The sequence below is a fragment of the Corvus cornix genome, chromosome 5 (assembly GCF_000738735.6).
Source record: "Corvus cornix cornix isolate S_Up_H32 chromosome 5, ASM73873v5, whole genome shotgun sequence".
Classification (NCBI taxonomy): domain Eukaryota; kingdom Metazoa; phylum Chordata; class Aves; order Passeriformes; family Corvidae; genus Corvus; species Corvus cornix.
This window is the reverse complement of record NC_046335.1, coordinates 8,330,240-8,354,550: the sequence shown is the minus strand read 5'-3', so window position 1 is coordinate 8,354,550 and position 24,311 is coordinate 8,330,240. Positions and strand designations below refer to the sequence as shown.

The window sequence follows — 24,311 nt, the reverse complement described above, 5'->3', positions numbered from 1 at the left end:
CAACTGGCAGAAAAATGCTGAGACACAATCAGCCTCAACAAAACAACGTGATCCATGCCTGCTCCTGCACTTGACAGAGCAGATTTTCCTGGGGCAGATTATGGTAACCTTTGCTCACTCATGTTGCCTATATTTGGATGCACGGAGTTGTGTTAGTTCAGAACTTGTCAAGACTTGTAGACTTGCAGAAGAGTTTCCTTGGACTTCGTCCCTGGGCTGGCTGGAGACTCAGATGAAGACTTGGAAGCAAAGGAAGGAGAGCAGTTAGATCAGACCTGCCAAACAGGACAGGCTGTCCAGCACCAGTCCCTACAGAGACATGGATCTCTTCTTCCCCCTTCCCTCCTTGCATAAAACACGCAGTAAATTGCACTGGGAATTACAGCTTATTCTTTGAACCAAAAAACGTGCTGGATGTTTAATGGCTTACTACAGTTGCAACTCCTGTTGCTCAGTCTGAAGCACACTGCAGTTGTTCTTGGATGTTCGTATCTTGTTCTTTGTATTCTTGTTTGAAAAAGGACATTCCAGCCTTCTGTAACCACCTCCCAGCTGTGATTAACATTAGTGCCTGGAGAGTGTTAGAGATCGTACAGCACAGACTGGCCCGAGTGGTGGAACAGAAATACCTTTGCAGATCAGGACCTTTGCTGGCACCAGGAGGGCAGCAAAACAAGGCCAGTCCTCATTCACCTCAAGACAATTTATTCCTGGCACACGGTGCATTCCTCTGAACAAGTGTTTTCCAAAATTATCTTTGCATAATGATCAGCACAGAGATGAAACAACTCAGGAGGAACAGAACAGCCTGAATCCCTCAGTGATAAGCACATCAAACTTGAGAAACTGGAGCAGTTCTTGCATCTCTGCAAATTCAGAAGGCTCCTACCACAAGAAATAAGAACCTAACTTGCTAAAGAAATTTTATTTGCAAATACTGTATTTGTATTTGGGGGGAAACTTTAGTATCATGAGTAAAAATATAGAGTTGAATGTTGTTAAAAAAAAGTCAAGCTGATGTGCAAGCACAAGAGTGTCCGATGGAGAGGGGAAGGGAGGGTTTTCATAATATACTTCCTTTCAAATAAAAATATTAAATGCTACTTAACTGGAATACATCATCATTTTTTATACAGTCAGGAGAATGAAAAAAACCAAAAAAAAAGGCGCAATTTAAAGAACGCAACCTACAATGGAATAACTTTATTCGCAGCAGAGACAGAATAAGACTGCTTTTATGAAAATTACAAAGAAACATGATACAACAAAAATAGGGTGTGGGGGATTTCCCACAAAGATTAAAAATGAAAAACAAAAAAAAAAGTTCACTTTTTGAACACCATTATTATTCAAACACATATGAAGTTTCAACCTAGTTTTTTTTATACATGGGAAACACTGTTAAACTGAATCTTCAAGAGTGAGAAGGCACCATGAACTGTTGGTTGATACCTTTAATGCACACTCAAGAAAGAAGAAATGATCTGGCATGATGCAAAAAATCATAAGTGTTTATATATATTCATATATCTTTTTGTAAAAAAAAAAAAAAAAGTGGCAACAAGTCATTACTTCAGTGCCAAATGTACTCGTGTCTGGCCGACTCGCTCATGAGGATGATTTCTCACTTAGACCTGTGTGGTATTTCTGTACAGTGGTGGAAGTGGGTGATTTTGTGTTGTTGCCTTTCATATTAGATTGGTAAATCAAGCGTTTTCTAGGTTCTGAGAAGCCAATCCTATGAAGTATTCCTAAGTTCTATGCAAATGGAATCATTAAATGCACTGTCTAGAATGAAATACTCATCTGTACGGCGTGGCAATCCCACCGGATTCAGTTTGATATGTAATGTCTTGTAGCAGATGTTATAACAAAAATAACTTTTGCTTTTTGATTTACCTCACTGAGGCCATTAATGCTGTTCCTATAGTTGGTTTTCTGGAGTTGGATGACACTTCACTGCTGTCCAAAATGAGTTTGAACCTTAACCCTCCAGAGTTTGTTCACTTTGTTGCTTATATTATCGCACTAGCTACTAAAGTCTTATATCTTCCTATATAAATCTAATTGTTCAGAGTGCAGATTCTGTATTTAGATAATGAACTGTATGAAATAAATAAAATAAGGGGATTTTCTGGTCAGAGTTGCTGATATGTTGAATACCTTAATTATTTCTAAAGTAAACAGTTTTGGTGTATATTCTTAAAAACCCATGGTCATTCAGCATAAAAGCCTTGACATAATACTTAAGAATGGATTTGTTCTCCTTCTCAAAAATGCATCAAAGAATTGTTTTAAATACAGAATCTGTGAGGCTTCCTACAAATTCACCTAAGTCGTAATACAAACACAGTTTGTAACTTGATAATATAGAAAGTTCTCTAGTGTCCATTGAAGTAAGGTCCCCAAAATGCAGTCTGTTTTGTTTCTGAATGGCAAAACATTAAGCGGTTCCACTGGCTGAGTAGGAGAACTGAGGAAAATGAGGTCTTCTCTCGTTATCTACACAATCCATGCTGTCATCTGAAAGACGAAAAAAACCATCAGGTAACATCTGCTACCTTTTTTTATTTTCAGCAAATCAACAGTAAGATAATGCATGGTACAGTTATTTCAGAAAATAGTTGTTCAGATGTCCATTTAAAATTGCTAGGAGCTGCACTGCTTAAATCCACATCCACTGCTCTGAATTTCTGGCAATTGGGATTTGAGAGCATCAAACATGCTCAGTTATCACAAAAATATAATATTTTGATTGAATATGGACATTAGCCTGTGCTCAACTGACTGCTTGCATATATACAGTGCATGTGGATATGGAAATGTGCAAAACTCATTATTATCACTGATTTCCAATGGGAATGTGCAGATTTGGAAAAGACAACAGTACAAATAATTTCACTCTTATAAAACAGGTTTCTCATTTCCCCAACTGGAAAGATGTGGAAAGTTTCACCTCAATTTACCAACTTCGTGGTCAAATACATATGGAAAACCCTTACGTTTAAACTGATGCTTTTTCATGTGTGCTGAAGAGACTCATCTGGTCTGGAGAACACAGTGAGAAACATTTGGAAAAACTTTACCTTGGTCAGGAGGAGTGATTGTTATCATCTGTGCTGTAAATTCTTCATCAAAGTATCTTGTATCTGTTTCAGATGTAACTTGTGGCTTGAACGGAGGTACAAGCTATGAAAAACAAAAAGTGTCCATTTACAGGCTCTTGCAGTGCCATTGTTGAAACAAGTAGAATTCTACGTAGTTATAAGCTACAGCGCCTTTTCCTACGTTCCTAAAATGTCTAAAAAATACCAGTTCACAAGGAATAATAGTAAAAAATACTTAAGTGTGCACTTCCTATTTATGGGGCATTTAAGGCATTTTTTTCCCCTAGGATTTAACTGCACGAAGAAAAACTTAGAATCCAAAAATTTCTTCAAGTAATAACATGCTGACCAATGTTTAAAAATAACAACACATACTGGTTCCCCACATAATTATATGGAAATCGTCAACCTTACCTAGTCATATTTATGCTTAAGGAGGATGAAAATGAGTAAGAAAGATGCTCAGTGATACCCAACTGATCAGCTAATCTTGTGTATCGCTGTAACGGTTGTAACATGCACCAAAAAGTTTCAGCTACAGAGCTACTGTGCCCATGCAGCTCATGTTGGAGGTCTGAGCAAGCCTGAAGAATTTAGGCCAAGGCAGCAGCAACATTAAGCTTAAATACTCCTGGTCCCCAAAAGCAGTTTGATGTCAACTCTGAACTTCAAACACCTGGAGTGCTTACAAAAACCTGAGCCCAGTCAGCAGTGAACATCCTCCTTTTGCTACAGCAGGAGTTGTGCTCGTTGGGGTTTATTCCTGAGACTTGCTTGGGCAGACAGGCTGGAAATCATCCATGTGTACCTAGGCAAGCTCTGGCAAGAGCAGCTCCAGATGGAGCAGAGCTGCCTGGCTGGGGCTGGAGGAGGAGCGCGCCTGGGAAGCGGGATGGGGAGCTGGCTGCATACAGATGTACACACTTGGAACACAGACAGCTTCGGAGGGCAATGGAGCCGGGATTCAGACCCTGCTCACCTTCCCCTGCACGGGGCAGCAGAACCAGGATGTAAACACGGCTCTGCGCCCTCCTGAGCACAGGGAGCCGCGCTGGGATCCCGCTCGCCCACCACCGGGGTTACGTGTGGCCATCTTTTAATAGCACACAGCCACACCAGGCAGCAATTTAGGAGCGTGATTGAGGAAGCGTAGGGCTTCCAATCCCAAGCTGCAGGGAAAGGTTTAGCAAGGCGGACAGTAAATTGCTCCAACTGGAATTATGCACTGACCCCAAGACGTGCACTTCTGCACTTGCACAAATAAGAACGACACTGAGAGAAATCACTGCCTGGAAAAGATCAGCAAATCTTCAATATACAAAACACCTCTTCCCCACGGCCAACTTTTCCTCCTGCTTGGATTTGAAGAATCATTTGTTTGTCAAGTCAGCAAGTAAGAAAAGCACTGATTTCAAGCTCCCTGTCACCAGGATCGTCCTTCTGATCTGTTTTGAGAGCACCTAAGAGTGTCCTGTCATACACACAACAATCCAGTAAAATGCCTTCATTTCCAATGTAAAGACTGTAAGAAATGTAATCTATAAAGATGGCAGCATTCCCACATACAAAGAAGCATTTACTGTTTAAAATCAATCTTTAAAAATTTAGGGACATAGAAGCTCTGTTTATTGTAAGAGAGCACAATTATGGTATATATTCATCATCTTTTTTTTTTTAATTACTCACAATTCTCTGTGCCCAAGAACAGCTTAAAGGAGCTGGGCACATTACCCTAACAAAAAATATTTGGTCCTTTGAAGTGTTTTTTATGTCCTGAATTTAAAAAGGAAAAGGAAATAGGATATCCCAAAGTCAAGAGTCAGTCTGAGCCTTGCATTCCCCCTGAAGCTATCAAAGAGGGAATGCTTCACATTATAATGTTAATAACACTTCTCAATCAAATCACACCAACATATTACATGCAAAAGCCCTGTGGAGCATGAGGATTCTTCCTTCCTCATGTAACTCTATTCTCTCTCTCCTTGCAGCAGCCTCTGCCTACTTCTTGAAGCAAACCTGGGTTTGTTTTTGACGGGCTGTGCATGTGTGTGTGTGAAGCTCTATCTGTCCTTTTAACCTAATGGTGGTTTTGGCACTCACAGTGCCCCTGGTTGCTCTGCTTGCTGTGCACAGCATGGAGTGATTTAGGACTTGGGCACTGCAGCAGACACCTGAACTGAGCACATCAGAACAACTCAGAGCAGCAATCCCAAGCCAGCACACATGTTGAATGGCCTAGTGCCGCCTGTATAATTTTCCTTTTTATTTTAGTATCTGTTAAAAGCAATTTGAGACAGATTATGATGCACCCACAAGACATCTTTTCCCCCTAGCTGTCAAGTTCTGAGCGCTATGCTGGAAACAGGGGAAGCTGCAGAAAGCTCCAACGCTGGCTTTAACAAGCAAATATGTCGCTTTACTGAAAAGCTGTCACTGCAATAGCTCTGCAGTTCAACTGGTGGGGAGGTGCCACCTGTAGCCTCCCACGGCTGCAGACCAGCATTGGTACCCGCAGGCTCATGCTGGTTTAAGAGAGAAAAAGGACCAGAAAAAAACCCCATGTGATTAAAATCTCTGTGTATGTTTTGCTTGTGGGTGGGCAAAATACTGCAAATTGAACTGCACCTTTCTCTGCACCAGAGACAGACTCCTCCAGGTGAGCCTAATAAACATTTTAAATTTTGGGGACAACCCCAGTTATTCAAAGCTCCTTATAATATAAAGCAAAGCTATGTTTCCAAAAAGCTTAATTACAAAGCAAATGTTCTGGATTACCCAAACCCATATTCATATACACATTCAGCATTTCTGGAGATGGTGGTTAACCAAGCCTAGCACACAAACACCTCTTGGCAGCTGACAAAATCCAGCTTTAATCCATGGGTCTGCACTTCAGGTAAATGCTGCAAGACCCTCTTTGGACCACCCAGAATGTAGGCAGCAATTACCTACAAGCTCTCCATTTGCACAGCACGCCTACTTCAGCTGCAAACACTAATGGGACACGAGCAAAGCCAGGATCTAGACTCCTTGGATAGTCCAAAGTCAGGAATAGTCTCAATTAGCACACAGTCTTCTCCAAAAGATGTGAATATTTGGAATTTCCTGATAATTTTCAGAATAATCTGAATCAGTACCACTACGGGACAAGTTATGAAGGCTTTCTCAGTCCTATGAATAAATACATTGCCTCCACCTTGTGTGATTTCTCTTCTGTTCAGGGAACTGTGACTACCACCAAATACCAAGTAACTTCACTGAAAACATTTGAGCCTCATTGACAGTTTTTTACCTTAAATTGCATATAAAACCAGCAAACCCTCAAGCATGCAGCTTGGCAGCTGGGTGAAAATGGGGACAACTTCCTGTTTAGAACAGAATTCAGATCTACTTTTCATGTTATACTGAATAAACTCCATGGAACTCTCTCCTGCCCTCATGACTGCATGCAGCTCTCCCTCAAGGGATGCTCTGAAAGGACTGAGGTCTAAAGTCCTATCTACACTTTCAAGGCACAAAACCTTGGTTTATGATTTTTCAGTTCCCTTTAGCCACATAGATCTGTGAGGAAGTGAAAGAACAGCCCTCTCTGTAGCTGTATACAGGCACTGGACAATTCTCCCATTACAATATGGGAACTCAGTTTCTGCCAAGTTTCTTACCTGCTCCCACCAGCTGGAGGGACAACTAAACTGTATTTAGAGATCAAATGAGATCTGATACCATGAGGAACTGCTGGGGGAAGGAGGGAAATCAGGAAAGGCTGGGATTGAGTGAGATTGTCTGGCACCACTAGATGGGAACCCTGAATCAGCAGACCCACGTTTTAGCTGGCTGCATTTCACAAGCGTTACAAAAACATGGCTGGTGAGAATCAATTGGAGAGGACAACAGCACACCACCCTTAGAGCACAAAGCGGGGCATCTTGGAGGAGTGAAATGCTTATCTGAGAAGGAAGGGGCAGTGAGGCATAGACAACTGATGAAACACATTCTTACAGGAAGGGCTGGGCTTTTGGCTTCAGTGGCTCCCACTAAAAAGCCAACAAACTCAATGAATGGTCTCAAGGAAACCCATGAGAAATACCACGAAGTGCAGACACTTCATATCAGTCCTCTGCCGCACACAAAAAATTGTATTATGCTTGGATTGATGTGAAAGACTACACTTGTCTGGACTTGTCTTGAATGCTGACATTAGACTGAACAGGCAGGAAAAATGCAGTTGCAAAAAAGAGCCCATCTTCTACTACTGCTTCTAGGCAGTCTGGCTTCAGATGCTCACGAACCAGCAATAACTCTGGGCTCACAAGGGATACATCAGTCAAAAGCAAGAAATGGCAACAGGAGTTCACAGGAAAGGCCATTTTAAAAGCTTATATACTCTCTAAATTTGGAAGCGATTTTGATTACATCCTATTTATTCAGCCATAAAACCATGTATCTCATTAAGAGACACTCGTATCTTTGCAAAATAAAAATCCAGAACTAAACTGATTACAGTATTTTAAATTGTTGCTAAAAACAACTGCAAACCTTTTCTGTGGAGGGTTTCTGTGTACCTTTAGAGAGCAACAAAATTTGAAACATTCATAACCACAGCTACAATTCACCTTGGGAGAACAGTTGTATAAATACCTTTTTCTCGTATACATCTTGCCAAACAATGCCAGCAAAGAATTTGTGCTGCATAATCTCCTTGGCATCATCAGGACCGCCACCTAACCTGTAGGAGGCAAAATATGTAATTAAATGTTTGAGTACAGTTATTTTTCTAATACATTTTTTATTGCAGTGTACTGAAGAAATTCTGAGTTTATATAATGCATTTGGGAGCAGTTCTAGCATTTGCAATGTGTTTGGTTTTTTGTGCAAGGCCTATTTTAGGCTTCAACACAGTTCCACCAAAAGATTTAAAAACATGCTAACAAACAGAACAAAGATCTCTCTTAGACAAAGAAAAAAAAATAATAATCACAATTCAAAAGATTTGCCCTTCAGGAAAGATGCTGTCCTGGGGACCACAGCAGATCCTGTAAAGTAAAATGTCTAAGCCCCAGATCCTTCTCTCTACATTAACATGCAACTACCCCTTACAGTTTTCTAGAGCAAAGTGATGCTAGCAGTAAAACTGAATGTGAAGTGAAAGAGAGACAAGGCTTTTTAAGGCAAACTGATTTATGCAACCTGATTTAAATTTCCATTAAAGAGAACAGTTGACAACTGCAGTGATAATATCACAGTATATGCAAATCCTTCCTCCTCCTTGGCTTCAGGAAAGCACAAAGGGTGTTTTATTGACTTGAGGTATATCAAGATAAAGCACTTTTATTCCAAAATAAAACTGTCCACACAGCTTATAGATGTGATCAGTTTAGCTGAAGTCTTGAGCACTGATGCTTAAATTTTGCTGTGGAGGTTAAAATGTTCTGTAAAAGAATGAACCACATCTGCAAGCAAAGGCAGGCACAGAGAAAACAAAACAGATACTGGGTAATTAGCAGGAGAGTCTTTCAGGTAACAAGGTTAAGATGACACTCAGGATTTCAGGTACAAAAGGTGTTACCATGTTCACCCAGGCTGATCTCTAGGATCTGCCTGTTCTCCCATGCTTGGTGCCACTGGCAAACTGAGATATTGACCGTGTTTCAAGAGTTTGAAGCAATGACTCGTCAAGACCCAGGCTAGAGTTATACTGCTGCAGACATGAGGGACACAAGGCCTGTTCTCTGAGCCTGAAGCCAAGACCTGGCCAGGCCTCATCCATTGCTGCACAACATCTGGCCCTGAATGTCCTCTGGGCCACGTGCAGTAACCCCGTGCCCCAGTTCATGATTACCTGGGGATAGAAGGGGGGAGTTGGTTCAAAATCTCAGAGAAAATACGAAAGCTGTGCTAAAGCCCATTGAAGTGGTATTTTTACAGCCTGAGACTGCATGTGCTGGAATGCAGAATGAAGGCACAGTGCTATTGGGACAGCACTGGATGATAGTTCAGCATGGAAAGTCAAATACTGCAACACTTTGTTCACGGTGCCAACTGGGAATGGATCCTGATGCATTCAACCCCTCAGCCATGCCCGAGCACCATCTGCAGAGAAGGCACACTGGCAGAGGCCACAGCTGTACCAGAGAAATCCAGCAGCAGAGGTGCCTGACAGTCCAGAGGCTGTGCTTGCTTCCTTGCCCTCTTCCATTCAGTGCCACAGTAACCTAAGGGGTTTGCTCCTTACATCCTTTAGAAAATGTGCACTGGAACAGCTCCCCAGCCTTCCAGTACCTGGGTGACTCTCTCCTGCCCAGGTAAGCTCTAAGACTAACCCAAGTCCACCCTGAGTCCCAGGGGCCAAACCAAGCTGGACAGGTGCTCTCCCATCTGCCTGGCAGCACTTTATACAGCTGTGGAGCAGCCTGGAACAGAGACAAACTCCAGGGCAGCCTGGGAACAGAAACAAACTCTGTGAGTAATCATTTCTCGGCTGGTTCCCCCCAGGTCTAGCGGCTTTGCCAAGTCTCTACCAGACTCCTTGTTGCTTCCACAGCACAGATGATGATGGCCAATGAAGAGGGTGGAGTCAATCCTCTATCCACAGATGTCAACAGACTACACAGGAGTTTAGGAGCGACTCTGGGCGAAGAAGCACCTGAATGGTGTCTTGCAGAAGCAGGCAGGAAGGCTGGCTGGCTGCAGCCACGTACAAGTGCTCTGCAGAATATGTTATCTAATACGAGCCTTTGTTCCATGAAGGGCAAACACATACTCGGGAAAATGCCAAGAAAGACTCCAGATGTTTTACTTACCTTTTAAAAATTACACAAATCCAGTCAAAGAGAACGGCAAAACAATAGAAACTTATTATTTTGGGTATGGATTTAATGCAAAATACAGTTTTGTTTTTCCAGAATTAGTAGGAAAGGTCCCTCTCAAGGAGAACAAAATTAAATTGGCAACTAACACAAAAATCATGGTTAAGCACCAGTGAGAATGTAAAGAGCAGCAGGTTTGTCTTTCATAGGGACATGCAATAAATAAAGAAAAATACAGAAGAAATAAGAGCTCTGAGAAGATTCCTGGATAATGAAGTTAAATTCTGCACATATAGTCTTCAGACAAAACCAAAAATAGTATATATAGGACTTGCAAAGCAAAAGCTACAGAAATGTACAGTATACAAAGAAATATAATAGAAAGTGTAGAGGCCAAAAAGCAATCTAAGGAAAAACAAGAGAAAACATCCCTCAAAACCTAACTGCCAAACAATTCTGGTTATTCATTCAGCTTCTACCTACTTGAGAGACTTTCTTATTTTAGTTAAATCCAAAAGTGAAAATTATTAATAAAGTGCAACATCAATATTAAACTTAAATGATTTTCACATTTTAAATTTTTATGGAACTGCATACTGCTTTCAAGTCCCTTTAACCATTTAATAACAAATGCCTGTGCTCCACAAATCAAGGGCAATCAGCCATCATTCCACAGACACATCATGTAGAAATATTTTAAAAACTTACTATACCGTATTGCTAATATATGTATATAAATACAGTGTATGAACACAAAGGAAGACTGCAATTAGTGGACGGCATGAAAAATAATGTATCTCTACTTGCCCATGTAAAAAAAACAGTGCTCAGCTCCCAAGTCCATTCCCAGCTCTTTAAAAGGAACCTGCACACTTCTAGTTTTCTAGCCCTGTCTTCACATGATTTCTCTGAGCCACCCTTGCCCCCAAACCTGGTTCTACAACAGCACAAACATTCCCACCAGGCTCAAGAACAACAGCCCAGCAAAAGCTGTTGGTGTTCACAACTCTGAGCACACAGATGCCCATTTCTCCTCTGATACAGTCAAGATGGAAACTAGAAACTTATTTTACTATGGCACTTACCTTCAGAGGCTTCTAATAGCCACAGGGAAGGATTTGGGAACTGTGTCCACATCAATTTCCTGTGACTGGCACTATCAGCACAGAGAAGCTCTCTGTGGCTTTGAGAACAGCATGATTTGATGACTTCAGATTCGGAAGGAAAAAGCCACATTCTTCCCAAAGCCCTGCCTGCACACAGAGTCTTCGGGTGCTTTCCTGCTCAGAGATTATAGCTTGTGGAAAGCCTAATGCAGCTAACTCCCAGCTCTTTGCTGAGCTTTACTTCCCCACTTCCTCATTAACCACATGCATGTAACACAAACATGGTAGATCCAAAAGGCACTGAAAAAGCTCCCACTTCCCAACATTAGTAATCAAGAGCCATGTTTAGGTTGGTGAAGCTTAGGAAGTCTCTAAAATAGTGGTTTCTATAAAGCTGGGAGAAAAAATTCTTTAAACTTGCCTCACGTTTTTCTCAGCTTCAGTTTAGATCTCTGTGGGTGAACCGTTTGAGTTTGTCTAAATTGCTGTGGACAGAATGGATTTAGACCAAAATAATCATACACAACAGCTAAATCTCAGTCTATCTCAAAACACCTGTTGAAACATTAAGACTTGAGCATTTGCAGTTCAGCTCATACACAGGACACTGGAGCTGTGTAGAGACAGAAGCAGTTTCCTACTCGAAGCACACACATTTCAGAGCAAACACAAGCTGCCTGTCATGTGTGGTTCCAAAACTCTGCATGTCCACAAGGCATTCAAGTGTGCTGTCCAGGAGGACCAGCTCTTCAAGGTCACCTCCTCCTGCTGGCCACCAGCTAGCTGGGACCACCTCCAGGCCCCTGCAGTCCCCACAAATGTCACCTCTAACTCCTCCAACTCCAGCAGTGTCTGTGAGGGCTGCAGACCTCCCTGTGCCTAAGAGCAAGGGTGCTCAAGAGCCATCTAACCTTCCTGTAGCAGAGCACCACAGAGGACACAGACATACAGCTTAACTACAAATCTCCTTTCACAAGGGAAAAAACCAAGGAGTTTGGTTTTCATACAAGTAAGGGCTTGATTGACTTGGATATTCCTGAACATCTGTGTCCAAAGCTGCACTCCAGATGTGGAAAGAACCACCATGGCTAGGGAAGAATGAAGTACCAGATCTCTGTGTGGCTGCAAGAACTGACCACCAGGTCCCAGGGAGCACCTTCAGCTCTCCAAAGCCACAACCACAACTCTGTGAAGTCATTAGATCTTTGACCAGTTTGTGAAATGCTGCATCATCTTCCTCTCATTCTTGCTGAATGGCAAGGTCCAACAGCAGCACAGAGGCAGGTAAAGCAGCCTGTGACAAGGACTAAGGCACGAAGTGAAATCCAGTGATCAAAATTCAGATTAAACCATCCTGAAGTTCTTTCAAGTTAAAAGCCTGCCAAGATTCAGAGCTTGCAAGACACTGATTATAAACCCACCCACCCATCTAAACTTAGCCTGCTTACATGGGGTGCTCTGATCCATGCCCACTTTCACAGGCTGCAATCTCCACAGCCAGAGAAATAACAATAAAAGCTAAAAACTTTGTTGTTTTATGTGTGAAAAAATGCTCTGATTACCTTCTTTCATTTGATCCATGTCACAAAGCAATGAAGGGGAATTTCAGGTCACATTAACAGGAAATATTTACAGAATAGATTTTTTCCTTCTTAGGAAAATTAGGGCTCACATTACAAGATTAATAAACTTCTATCAATCCCAAAAGAAACTTCAAAATTCCTTTTCTCTTACAAAGTGGATTTCATATGACCAAATTTAGAAAACAGGCATGATTAAAAGCAGAATGCAATTTATTGTTCTTCACATTTTCTCCACATGCCTGGGAGTTTGAGACTGAACTGGTATTACTGAACACAGAGTGCTAACACTGCTTCTATAAATCCAGCTCAGGTACAACAGGTCATTTTTAAGATTTAATTCACAGACACAGATCACAATTCTTTAGATCCTTGATATTTAACTTAAAACTATCCTTGGCACTGAGCTTCATTATATCAACCTTTATTGTTGGGTTGGTTGGGTTTTTTGATGATTTTAGGGGAAGTGACAACATTTCTCAGTTTCCTTTTTCTCACGGTTTTGGCTGCCTCCTCCATCTCGCTCTGAAGTTCATCCAGTTATGCTGCCAATCCTGATGCATTCTGCCACAAACACTACAATGACACCAACTTCTGTCCACCACCGGGCTTTATGGAAGAGGGGATTTCTGTTGAATTACACAGTGGCTCCCCAAGACACCAGACTACCACACATCTTAAAACTTTTCAGTAATGTGTTTCAGTAGCTCCCTGGCCATTTTTTGTCCATATGGCTCCATGAGCTCAGTGTGAGTCAACCACCAAGTATGCCAGTCGCCCACCCCAGCACCCAGACCACCCAGAAAAAGGAACATAACACTACAAGGGCAGGATGCAGGACTTCTACCTCTAGTACTTCCAGATCAGTTCTCCATGCTGCCTGAAATGGCACAAAGTGCAGGGGGTTTGCTGAACCACAACTTCAGTTAAAAAGTTGTGTGAACAGTGACTGGGGAGAAACCAGTATTTAAGAACAGTCTATGATCCAAAAAAGCTTGGGAAGCACCAGTGTAAATAGGCATGATTACAATAAGGCATGTGTGCAGGCTTGTCTAGTCAACAGTTACTTCTACCAGCAGCATGAAAATCACCTGTCCACCAGACCAGAGTAGTGCTGCTTCCAAGCCTGCAGAAGATACATCTGTAGAAGTGGTTATTTGTATAAAGTAAGCATATTGTGGAGTAATTACCGGCATTGGGAAAATCTCGTAATTCGAAATGAGTGGGTGCTCTTTGTTTGTAAACAAATTGCATTTTGGTTCATCAGAGATGCTCCTTTAAGAACAAACTGCAGCAGATGTGGCTTGTGTTCCCAGTGATTGAAAGGCCCCACCTGAATAAGCTATGAAAGGGTCACAATCGCCTTTAACCCAGCACTTTACTGGACAGGAATGCTGTTGGCAGGGGCTGCAGCCAGGCCTGCAGAGCACAGAGGCTGGGGGCTGCTCATCAATTACACAACCTTCTCCTGGAGGTCCCCTCGCAGGGGCTGGCTTCAGAAGGAGGTGCAGCTGTTGCCACCTTGTACAAGGCTGGCCACGTTCTGGGCTGCAGCCACGCCCCACTCCCCACGTCACCATCAAGATGAATCCTCCAGTATTAGAAACTGTGGATTTGCATTACAAGACCTCCCAACAGAATTTTCCATCAAAAATAGTGATGGAAATAGACTACAGTGATGACAGAAATCCTTGCTACAAGTATCCAGGTAGTGGCAAACCCCATTTTCCTGCTATGTGCACACACACGCACGGAGACTAAACAAACACCAGAAAGCAAACAGGAATTCTCTGCTTGCACCTCACATGAAAGGTTTCCCATTTGGAGCCCATTAACAGTGAAAGGTTCAGGACAGGAGATCAGGGGCAGAGTCACAATATTATTTGTTTTAAAAATGTCTGGGTTGACAAGATGGCAGGTTTTTAAACTGATGTTTATCTTTGTGCGAAGGTCAACATCCTCTCTGGATTTTGTTCTATTTTCTGTTTGTTAGCCATTAAGAGCTTGGGGTTTTTTTGTCGTTTTTTTCTGTTTTTAAATCAAGGGTTATTTTTTAAATAATACAGCAATAAAAGAAAAACAAAAACAAAAGGAGGAAATAGGAAAAGTCGATTGAGTATGGTATAAACTCTACCACAAACATGGTACAAACATCACCACCTACTGTCCAAAGCAGGATGCTAAATCACTGGCACAGATTTAGACAAAGATTCAGGAAAGGGACAGCAGTCTCAACTGCGACAGAAGGTAAGAGCATTTGGTGCAGAGCACCTTATAACTCACAGCAGCCACTGGATTCATTACGGCCAGGGTTAACTTTCTTTTTCCCAGGCTATAGTTTTGCTTTAATGGCAGCCATCATACTCTGAAATTCAGCACCAAAGATGTTTCCTATCACTATCCACGCTGTCAGCTCATATAAAAAAGTTAAAAATAAATGAGTAGACCCACTTGCTGCGGCTTGCTGGATAATCATTTTGAATGGATTAAAAATTAAATTACAATTTTGTCTCAAATACCTTAAAAAAGTGCAACTATTAAGTAACAGCCTCACCTTTGCTTAGGATCTTTCTTCAGCAAACCTGACAAGAGAGATTTTGCTTCAGGTGACAATGTGCGTGGAAATCTGATCTCCTCCATAAGGATGAGCTCAAAAAGCTTTTCATGGTCCTGATTGTAGAAAGGGAGCCGGCCACACATCATTTCATACATCACAACTCCTAAACCCCACCAGTCCACTGCACGGCCGTAGTCATTATCCTCCAGAACCTGCAGAATGTAAGGAAAAGGCTTTAGAAGATACTCCCAAACCAGGCATGACCCACAAAACTCAAGAAGCAAAATTTACCCCAGCTAGTCCATCTTTCACAACACAGCCAAATCTACCAGCACGGTATTTGCAGAAGAACCACGTGAAAAGAAGTGGCATCCATGCTCACCATCCTAGGTGAGCAGTGGGGGGAAAAGGAGGCAGCAGGTATGTTACAGCAGCCTCCTTGTCTTCCTTCTCCCACTCTCTGTCGCATTATGGTCATGATAAGCACAACCTTTGGAAGTCCAAAGGCCAAGAACCGTTCTCAGATTACAGTACCAGCTGTTAAACTCTCCCTTATTCATCACAGAGTGTTCCAAAAGGGATCCAAGTTTTTAGAAAAACCCCAACCCACCAAGGAGCCAGTACAGAGAGAAAAGACCATCAACCTGTTCCTTGAAAAGGAAAAAAGTGAAAAACCAAACATTTCCACCATCTTCTTATCAACCTGCACACCAAAGGGGTGGCTCTGCACATCCTAAAAGGACCACCCACAAGTACTCAATGACTAATGTACATTAAACACTAAGAACCAGAACACCACTCCTAACATTTGACAGGCTGTAAGGCTGTAAAACGGCAGCCAAATTGTCTGGAAATGTTTCCCCTCCAACCCTTTGCCCCGCTCCAAAGGCGCTCCTGCCTCTGCCTAGAGGGCTGCAAACACAGGAACAGTCAGTGGGGTGGATTTCTGCCAGGTCTCACAGCAAAAGGAGCCCAGCACAGTCCATTCTTCCCTTCCCCCAGCACTTCTACCTAGCAAAGCAGTGGCTGGTGCAGGGACTCGGGACCCCAGCAGTGCTCTCCACCTCTCTGCTTGCTCCAGAGAAGCCCTCCCACAGTGCATTTCTGAGCATCTGAACAGCGGGCTGCTGAAGGGAGCGGGGAGAGTTTTGTGGCTTGTGCAGTGGATAGTACAAGGACTTCTCTAGACTTTGTGTCTCCTATGCAGTTGTCTGTAGCTGACACCAACATCTCATGTTCCAGATCCTGTCCTCAGGTTTTAGTTGTCATCTTTACTCCTTGCACGGGTCTGCACTGAGCTGCTTATTACTCTTGCTAAGAGCACAAACCACAACTGCACCACCATCCTGTTTTCTTGCTGCACGGTGTCTGTGTGAGCTTTACATTCCTGCGATTCAGAATACTTAACACTCAAAATTAAAAAGGTGAAAGAGCCAAAGTTGGTGCAAGTTTAACAAAAGAAAGATCTTAACCTCTTACGAATCTTGCTATAAAGGTTTTCTGCACATGAAAAAGAAGCATCGAGGCACTTCATGTAACAACTGTTTGCACTCTGCCTCTCTTTACTCACTAATTATTCCCTTAATTATCTGAACAAGGGAGAGGGCCTGCAGTAAAAATCAAAAGGCTGCCAGGTATTAGATTACCCCACGTCGGTCTATTTACAGCATCCCCGGCCCTATGATTCACACCAAACGACAGCTGGCTGTGCAGCTGCCCCCTCCATGTACACGGCCGGCACAGCTGCCAGCCGGACTGCATTCCAGGAGCGGCCCCGTCCTTCCCGAGGCATCCCAGCCTTACAGAGATTGTGTGACAATGCAGTTCCCACTCTGAGTCACCCCACTCAACAAGCGCTTCCTGTTCGCACTCCCCTACGCTTGGCTCACCTAAAATAAAACACTCACATGGCCTCCAATTTGTATTTTTACTTTTTAAACTGCTGCAAGACATGCAATAGGAGAGACTGAAAGAAAAAGCAAACCAAGGAAGCCTTTGTTGTGCATGTAGTTAATGCTACCGGTGCTTTCAAAATGCAGTAAACACTTCAGATGTTACTTTTAAAAGTGTATTAATACCCTGTATTATAAGCTAGATCACTAACTTCAGTGATTTTCTTCACCTCCATTAATTTTAAACAGAATATAAAATGTTTATTTCTTCAAAGTTCTTTAGGACAATGAGCATACCCTCACATTAGTGATTGCATAGAAAAGAGTAATGTTGTGAGTATCAAAAATACACCGTAAAAAAAAAGATATTGCACTCATCCATGATTTATTGCAGCACACTGGATAGCTGGGGAGCAGTAAAATAACAAGGTTATTTCACTTAAATTAAGGGATCATCATTTTCTAACAAGCAGCTCTAGACTGTTGAGCAATGGAATTTGAAAGAGAAGGCAGAACAGCTGTAAACATCACAGCCAGTGATGCATCTGACACATCAAAGTTGACATGGTTCAGTCACTGTCATCCATGCATGAGATTCCAAAAAAAACCAACAATGCAACAACTGTACAGACACGCTGCTGTACCCGACTCAAGTTACAAATGCAGACTGGAGCATCAATGCCCCTGCTTTTAAGGATGTATGACCTTAAACACATGGAATATTGCTCACACACAATTTCCAGATTTTTTGCATGCTATCAACCCGATGACAAAAGCCTGCAGAATTTAACACTCCAACTCACAGACGGGATTTGCAAGTAAGAGAGAGAACTGAGTTAATCAAAAGGATTTGTCCTTCAGGGTTTTTGGATGAGCCAACTCATCATAAATATTAAAAATAAAAAATAATAGCAAATAACAGAACAGAAAGAACAACATAACTGCACAGGGAATCCCCATATTCCAAGTTAGGAAAAACCAAAACAGTAAGTATTTTTAGCCTCCACATAAAATCCTTGATGAGAAACTGAAGTTCAGCAATTGATTTAAGAGGGAAGCTAAAATAAAAGCCATGCTTATGAATAATAAACATTCCGTCATGCTGCTAATTACTCTCTGCATCAGTAAATGTCAAATTGTGGTGCATGGACCCCAATTTGGATTCACTGAAGACTTCTGGTGATCCATGGAAAAGCTGGCAGTCATCATGAGACTGGCTCCACCTCTTTGCTGCAAGCTACTTTGACAGGTGCCCATGTTCTTCATTACTACAAAGGACTGGAGGCCCTTGAAAGCAGCTGGGAGTTAAAAAAAAAACAAAAACCAAACAAAACCCAAGAGCATGCTGCCACCACTATGTAAGCAGGGAGCACAAAAGCGCTGATCAGCAAAGACATCAGCTCTCAGAAGAAATACTCCTCCTTCCATGCTGGTTTTCCATACTTTGCATTTCTTCATAGTTCAGTTCAAGGCAGGTTTGCAATGCTCAAGTCTCCAACTCAGAGGAAAGCTGTGCCAACAACCTATAACCTGCCGGCACCCCAAGACTCGCTTCTGCCTGTGCTCCAAGTGGGATGGAAATGTAAACGCCACGGGAAGCACGGGAAGCAAAGCCCCACTGGAAGGGAAGCAGCCCTTCTGCAAGGTACACCATATTAGCTCAGGCTCCATGCCCTACAAACCCAGGAGTCTGCTTCCAGACAGATCGGAGCACGGGCACAGAAAGCAGCGTCTGCCTGCAGAGCACCGAGCGTACGCGCATCCCCTACAACCTAACTTCACTTTTGATCTGCCCCTAACTCAGCTGTAACACCACCCGTGTTGCACAACTCAGAGTGTTTCCAGGAGCAAACCTGCAAATGCACATTTGCATTTTGCACTTGAAAAGAAAAAAAAACATTTGCACAAAACAAAATTTCCCCAAAACATACTGTTCGGGGACTGAGATCCCCTGCCTGGATTTATTTCCTCTGAAATTGAAGCATTCAAATCAACACTGAGAAGTACCTTGTGCTTTTATAGTCATAAAACAGTCAGTACTTTCAATGCATGCCATGCTAAATACTGCAGAAAAAACTTGGTCTGTACTGTTTCTGAAAACGTCACCTTTTACTGCCCTCAAATAGTAAAAGAATTGGACAGTACTTTTACTTTTTAAGTGAAGTCCTATTGATAGCTTTTAAACAGGACAACACACAGCAAGCTGCAAAACAGGTAATCAAGTAATCTATCATGTAATATTTGAAGTGATTAAAAGGTTTTTTTTTTAAATTATGTGTCTGATACAAGAAACAAGCACTGTTCTTGTAAAACGTACATACTCCCTCAAGTGGAAGATACTACCCCGCCAAAAAATTATCACATATCATTATGCTAAAGATGTGTTCCAGATCATGATGAATAAAGGAGTCTCAGTATGTGTAATTATATAACAGCAGTTAGTGCATGAGCACATCATGGCACAGGAATTATTCTGTACTCCTACTGCTACCATGGAAGGCATGTAAGAAGGCAATTTAACATAACAGCCAACATAAACATACCTCTGGTGCAAGATACTCTGGAGTGCCACAAAAGGTCTTCATTGTTGCTCCATCCTTGATGCCTTCTTTACATAGTCCAAAGTCTGTTATTTTTATGTGTCCATCTTTATCCAGCATAAGATTTTCCAGCTGGGAAGAAAAGCCAAATTAAAAGACATGATTACCTGTAACACACACTGGTCCTGAGCATGATAATCAAAGACATTAATTTTGCAGATCAGTTTTCAACCTCATTCTCATTGAGGTAAGACCCACAGTAGCTGCCAGAGCACAAATGTAAACATACATTTGTAACATTTTCCTCAGCTCTTTAGGGAACATTAAGTAACTAATTTGTAGTCTTGGTGTAACTGACCATATATATAGAAAGATTACAGAGCATAAACCCTGTATTTATGCTTCCACAATATTATCATAAATAGAACACCAGTTCTTTTGAAAGTATATTAAGTATTCCCCCTCACACAACTTCATCCCACCTTTTACTCTGATTTTATGAAGTCTGTGCCAGTTAGTAATAGCAAATAGAACAGAAATCATATGCAAGGTTAAGGAACCACTTCCAGAGAGACCCTTTAAATGAGAATCACTGGATACACATACTCAGCACATGGTATTCATCCCACCCTGAGCCTCTAATTTTTGAGAAAGTCACCCAGGTATAAGGACAGTTTCCTCAGTGCATCAATAAAGTGCATTACAGAGGAAATCACGGTGATACGGGAGACAAAATCCCAGCAGAGATCCCAGAGTTACTCTGACGTAGTCTGAAAACATTACAGAACATGCTTCATCTTCGACTGCCCCTAAATAAACTACCAGTATCCCTTCATCCTGTCCTGAAAACTCCTCTCAGGAAGAAAGAAAATGCTATTGTTGCATTTTCCTCAAGAATTTCTCAAGTTTGTTTGCCCTGAGATATCTTGTTTGGTCGGGGTTTTTTTCCCCTTCTGTCCTCACCAAACAAATGAGTAACTTGAAGCTTAGGCAATTTTCTAACTGCAAACAGGTACTTTGAAGATGACATGACCACACTGCAAGGAAGTGCAACATCTACACAGTGTGAATTTGCATTTACCTGGTAAAACCAGGATTATGTTCCACCATGCAGAAGCACCAGCAAGATTTCTCTCAGAACACAAGCAGGCAAGTGAAAATCAAACCCCTGTAGCCCAGTAACCCTTCATGTTCTCTGAAATGCTGCCAGAGTCACAATAAATGCCTTATGCAGCCTCTTGGACTATCAAAGGGTTTAGACATCCTGTAAAGTCCAGCCCAACAGCTGCAACAACAGTTTGGATAAAGTTCAGTCAGGAAAGAATTTCTTAATAGTTCAGGATCATTTGCTTTTTTTAACAACAAACAAAAAGCCAAACCCCAAAAGCCTGTAAAATGATTTTTCTACATACCTTCAAATCTCTATAAACCACATTCTTCTCTGAATGCAGGTAATCCAGCGCTGAAACAATCTCAGCCCCATAAAACCGAGCTCGGTCTTCAGAGAAGACACGCTCTCTTGACAGATGGAAAAACAACTACAAGAACAATAATTTGTTAACTTCAGATGTTTCTGAATTATGTCTTGCACTTCACAGGCCATCCTGCCTGGAAGGTGCTACTACCTATGAGAAAACCCCTTCCCATCCTCACTCAGCTGTATTCCCAAATGTGTTAAAAAGCATCATAAATTAAATGATTAGATAATTATGTCTCATATTCACAGATGCACACTGATAATAAATTCATGTACTACAGTCTTACAGGTTCAGAAAATTACAAAGCTATTTTTGACTGAACTACAATTACATATTAAAACTACAGCCTAATGCATGATTTAGAGAAATGCTAATATTCCAACTTTTCCCTCTTGACTGTAATAGTAGTTTAGTAGTTTCTAGTTCTCCCTCCAAGTATACTCACAATATTAATTTTAAAGTGTTAAAACTTGTCTGGAGAGCAACTAGAAAGCAACCTTACCTTCTTGAACTTCTAACTGTCAGATTACAATATATTGCTGTCATATAAAATATGAACCTATGCCCAAAACCTCTATGTTCTAAAAATGGAGTTAAAAAATTAAGACTCTTACTTCTTAATGTTAGTTAAACCTGCAAACAGCTCTGTTTAACTGGGACAACTTGGATTAATTGGAATTGCAAAAATGGACCTTAGCTAAATAATGTCAAGCAGAATTAGAAGTAGAACAGGAAAATCCTAAAGTATTAAACAGTATTGTATTTCCCTTACCTCCCCTCCATTAGCATACTCCATAACAAAACACAAGCGATCATGTGTCTGAAAGGAATACTTTAAAGCCTGAAACAGATTTAAACCAAAACTTAGAAGACAGATCATAGTGACAGTTAGCATTTTTAATAGATATTCAGAAGCAGACATGAAATTTTCTATTTTAGTGAACTTTCCGTCCTTAAATCTTATATAACACTTATATTTTTCTTGTTGCAGCTGAGGACTTACTTCATTAAATAAATTTAATAAAACATTAAACAAATCCCTTGCAGAACCTATTATCACCTAAAATACTGCAAAACAAAGTCCTGCCCCATTAACAGGGACTCAAAATGTACCAACAGTGACTGTGAAGTTTCCTCCTCAGGCCACAGGTTCAACTCTCAGATCAGAGACCAAAACCAAACCCTGGAGCACAAGGTTTCACCACACTGGCTACAAGACCTCTTATATGAAACACATACGTATTTTCACACACCAACCCCCTGGTCTCTGCCCTGCTGCCTGCAACTGCTCCCTGCTGACAGCCTGCCAGGGGATTGGTCAACACTGTCAATACCAATTTGTGAGCAATTCACAAAAACAGACCGGGTGGAGGCTGTGATGGAGAGTCACAAGGTGCCTGTGTGTAGTCCTGTCACATGTATTCCCATGACAAGAGTAACATCAACTTGTTTGCCATAGTACTAAGATTTTTCATCACAGAATATGCTGAGCTGGAAGGGACCCACAAGGATCATCAAGTTCAACTCCTGGCCCTGCACAGAACCACCCCAAGAACCCCACCATGGGCCTCAGAGCGTTGTCCAAATTTTTCTTGAACTATGCCAGGTTGGTGCTGTGACCACTTCCCTGGGGAGCCTATTCCAGGGCCCAACCACCCTCTGGGCAAGAACCTTTTCTTAGTATCCAAGCTAAACCCAGTCTTGTAGCTAACTTCTCAGGACAGCCCTAGTTCTGGATATTTGGGTTTATAAAAGCATTAAAAAGAAAATACTGCATATGATATTGTTGTCTTCATTACAAGGGGTGACACTTTCAAACCAGTCATGTATTTCCCAGAAAAATGAAGGACTAGGTTTTAGACATGTCAACATTATTGATTATACTCAATACAGGCAATATTTACTTCCAGAGGTCATGAATTAAAAGGTCTGAATTCCAGCTAAGCCCTTGTACCTGGCCCAAGGAAACAACCAGGATCCTACAAAATCTCTTAGAGGATTTAATAAGTTGTAAACAATTCAGAGACAACTTCTAATAAATATCAGAAACAAAATCTTGAGACGGAACCTGAATATCTGAACTCAGCCCAGAGAGACTGATGGCACTGGAGGTCTAAAATGAGAGTATGGTTTGACTTTACAATGCAAAAAGAAAGGAGCAGATAAAGCACAGTTCTGCTCTTCCCCTCCCCATTCCACACACTCACACCACCATCCTTTGGCTGGCGTTACCAGTGCTCTGATTCGACAGTGAGCTGTTTCTGGGAGCTTAAAAAAACAACGAAGACAAAATTAAAGGGTTTTCCCCCCACTATATCTTCCTGAATTTGTTTGTCACAAGATCAGGGTCACCCTGATCTGTGCTACAAAGACAAGACCAAACATTTGAAGGACAAGGAAAGCAGATACTTCTCTCAGAGATAGCAAGTCATTAAATGGGTGAGCCCTAAAGTCAAACCACACCCTGAAACAGTCTTCAAGAGGTGCTAAGGACCTGCTCTGCAAGAATTAGAAAACTTTAAAAAGTATTTTAATTTGAGCATCCCAAAAATGGAAGGGTACAAAAATACACAGCCACTCTGAAAACACAAATCTCAGCTGCATTAGGTAAGTAACAAAAAATAAGGAAAGCCTTGGTGGTTGTAATGTCAGGTTACACTGAGCAGAGGCAGAAATGCTTACTGTTAGGAACGGGTGCCGAGAGTTCTGTAAAACCCGGTTTTCTGTCAGCGTGTGCGCTACTTCATCCTGAAACACAAGCAGAAGGAAATCAGCAAAGTGATTCCCCAGATCAGGGGTCCATTTCAAACACTAACAGAGCAATTATTTACAAGCACTCTGAGAATCCTTCCCATGACTTTGCCCAAAGGGTGTATCAAGGGTGAACCATGTCCCCAAGTTTCCCATCTACTCACCTTTGCTACAATAACTTCCTTCTTCAGAATTTTCATGGCATAATACCGTCCAGTTGCTTTTTCTTTAACTAAAATGACCTTTCCAAAAGTGCCTTTTCCCAGTAGTTTAAGGTATTCAAACTCATTCATGGTCTGTTAACGACACAGATAAAGAAGAACTAAATTACAAGATCTAACTATTCTCAGACCAGAATTTCTGTTCACGAGAGAATGTATTGCATATGTCACACATGTGATTTTTTTAATCCTTTTGTTTAGTAGAATTCAGAAGCAGAAATGATTCTTCCACAAAAATGAATGCCAGTGCACTCCCAAAAATAATCAATCAAA

The 24,311-nt window shown here is 41.6% G+C and overlaps 1 protein-coding gene across 1 annotated transcript in view; it reads right to left on the bottom strand.

Moving 5' to 3' along the window:
- Nucleotides 1–1,187: 1,187 nt before the first annotated feature.
- Nucleotides 1,188–24,311, bottom strand: part of AKT1 (AKT serine/threonine kinase 1) — a 78,118-nt gene continuing 54,994 nt past the window's right edge. Inside the window, exons 6-14 of the mRNA XM_039551775.1 lie at nucleotides 23,982–24,113; nucleotides 23,749–23,814; nucleotides 21,839–21,907; nucleotides 21,001–21,126; nucleotides 19,592–19,720; nucleotides 15,154–15,368; nucleotides 7,746–7,833; nucleotides 3,087–3,189; nucleotides 1,188–2,523 (exon numbers count right to left, since the gene is read on the bottom strand). Of these exons, the coding sequence (XP_039407709.1) occupies nucleotides 2,444–2,523; nucleotides 3,087–3,189; nucleotides 7,746–7,833; nucleotides 15,154–15,368; nucleotides 19,592–19,720; nucleotides 21,001–21,126; nucleotides 21,839–21,907; nucleotides 23,749–23,814; nucleotides 23,982–24,113 (1,008 nt within the window). The 3' untranslated portion in view covers nucleotides 1,188–2,443. The remainder of the gene's footprint in view (nucleotides 2,524–3,086; nucleotides 3,190–7,745; nucleotides 7,834–15,153; nucleotides 15,369–19,591; nucleotides 19,721–21,000; nucleotides 21,127–21,838; nucleotides 21,908–23,748; nucleotides 23,815–23,981; nucleotides 24,114–24,311) is intronic.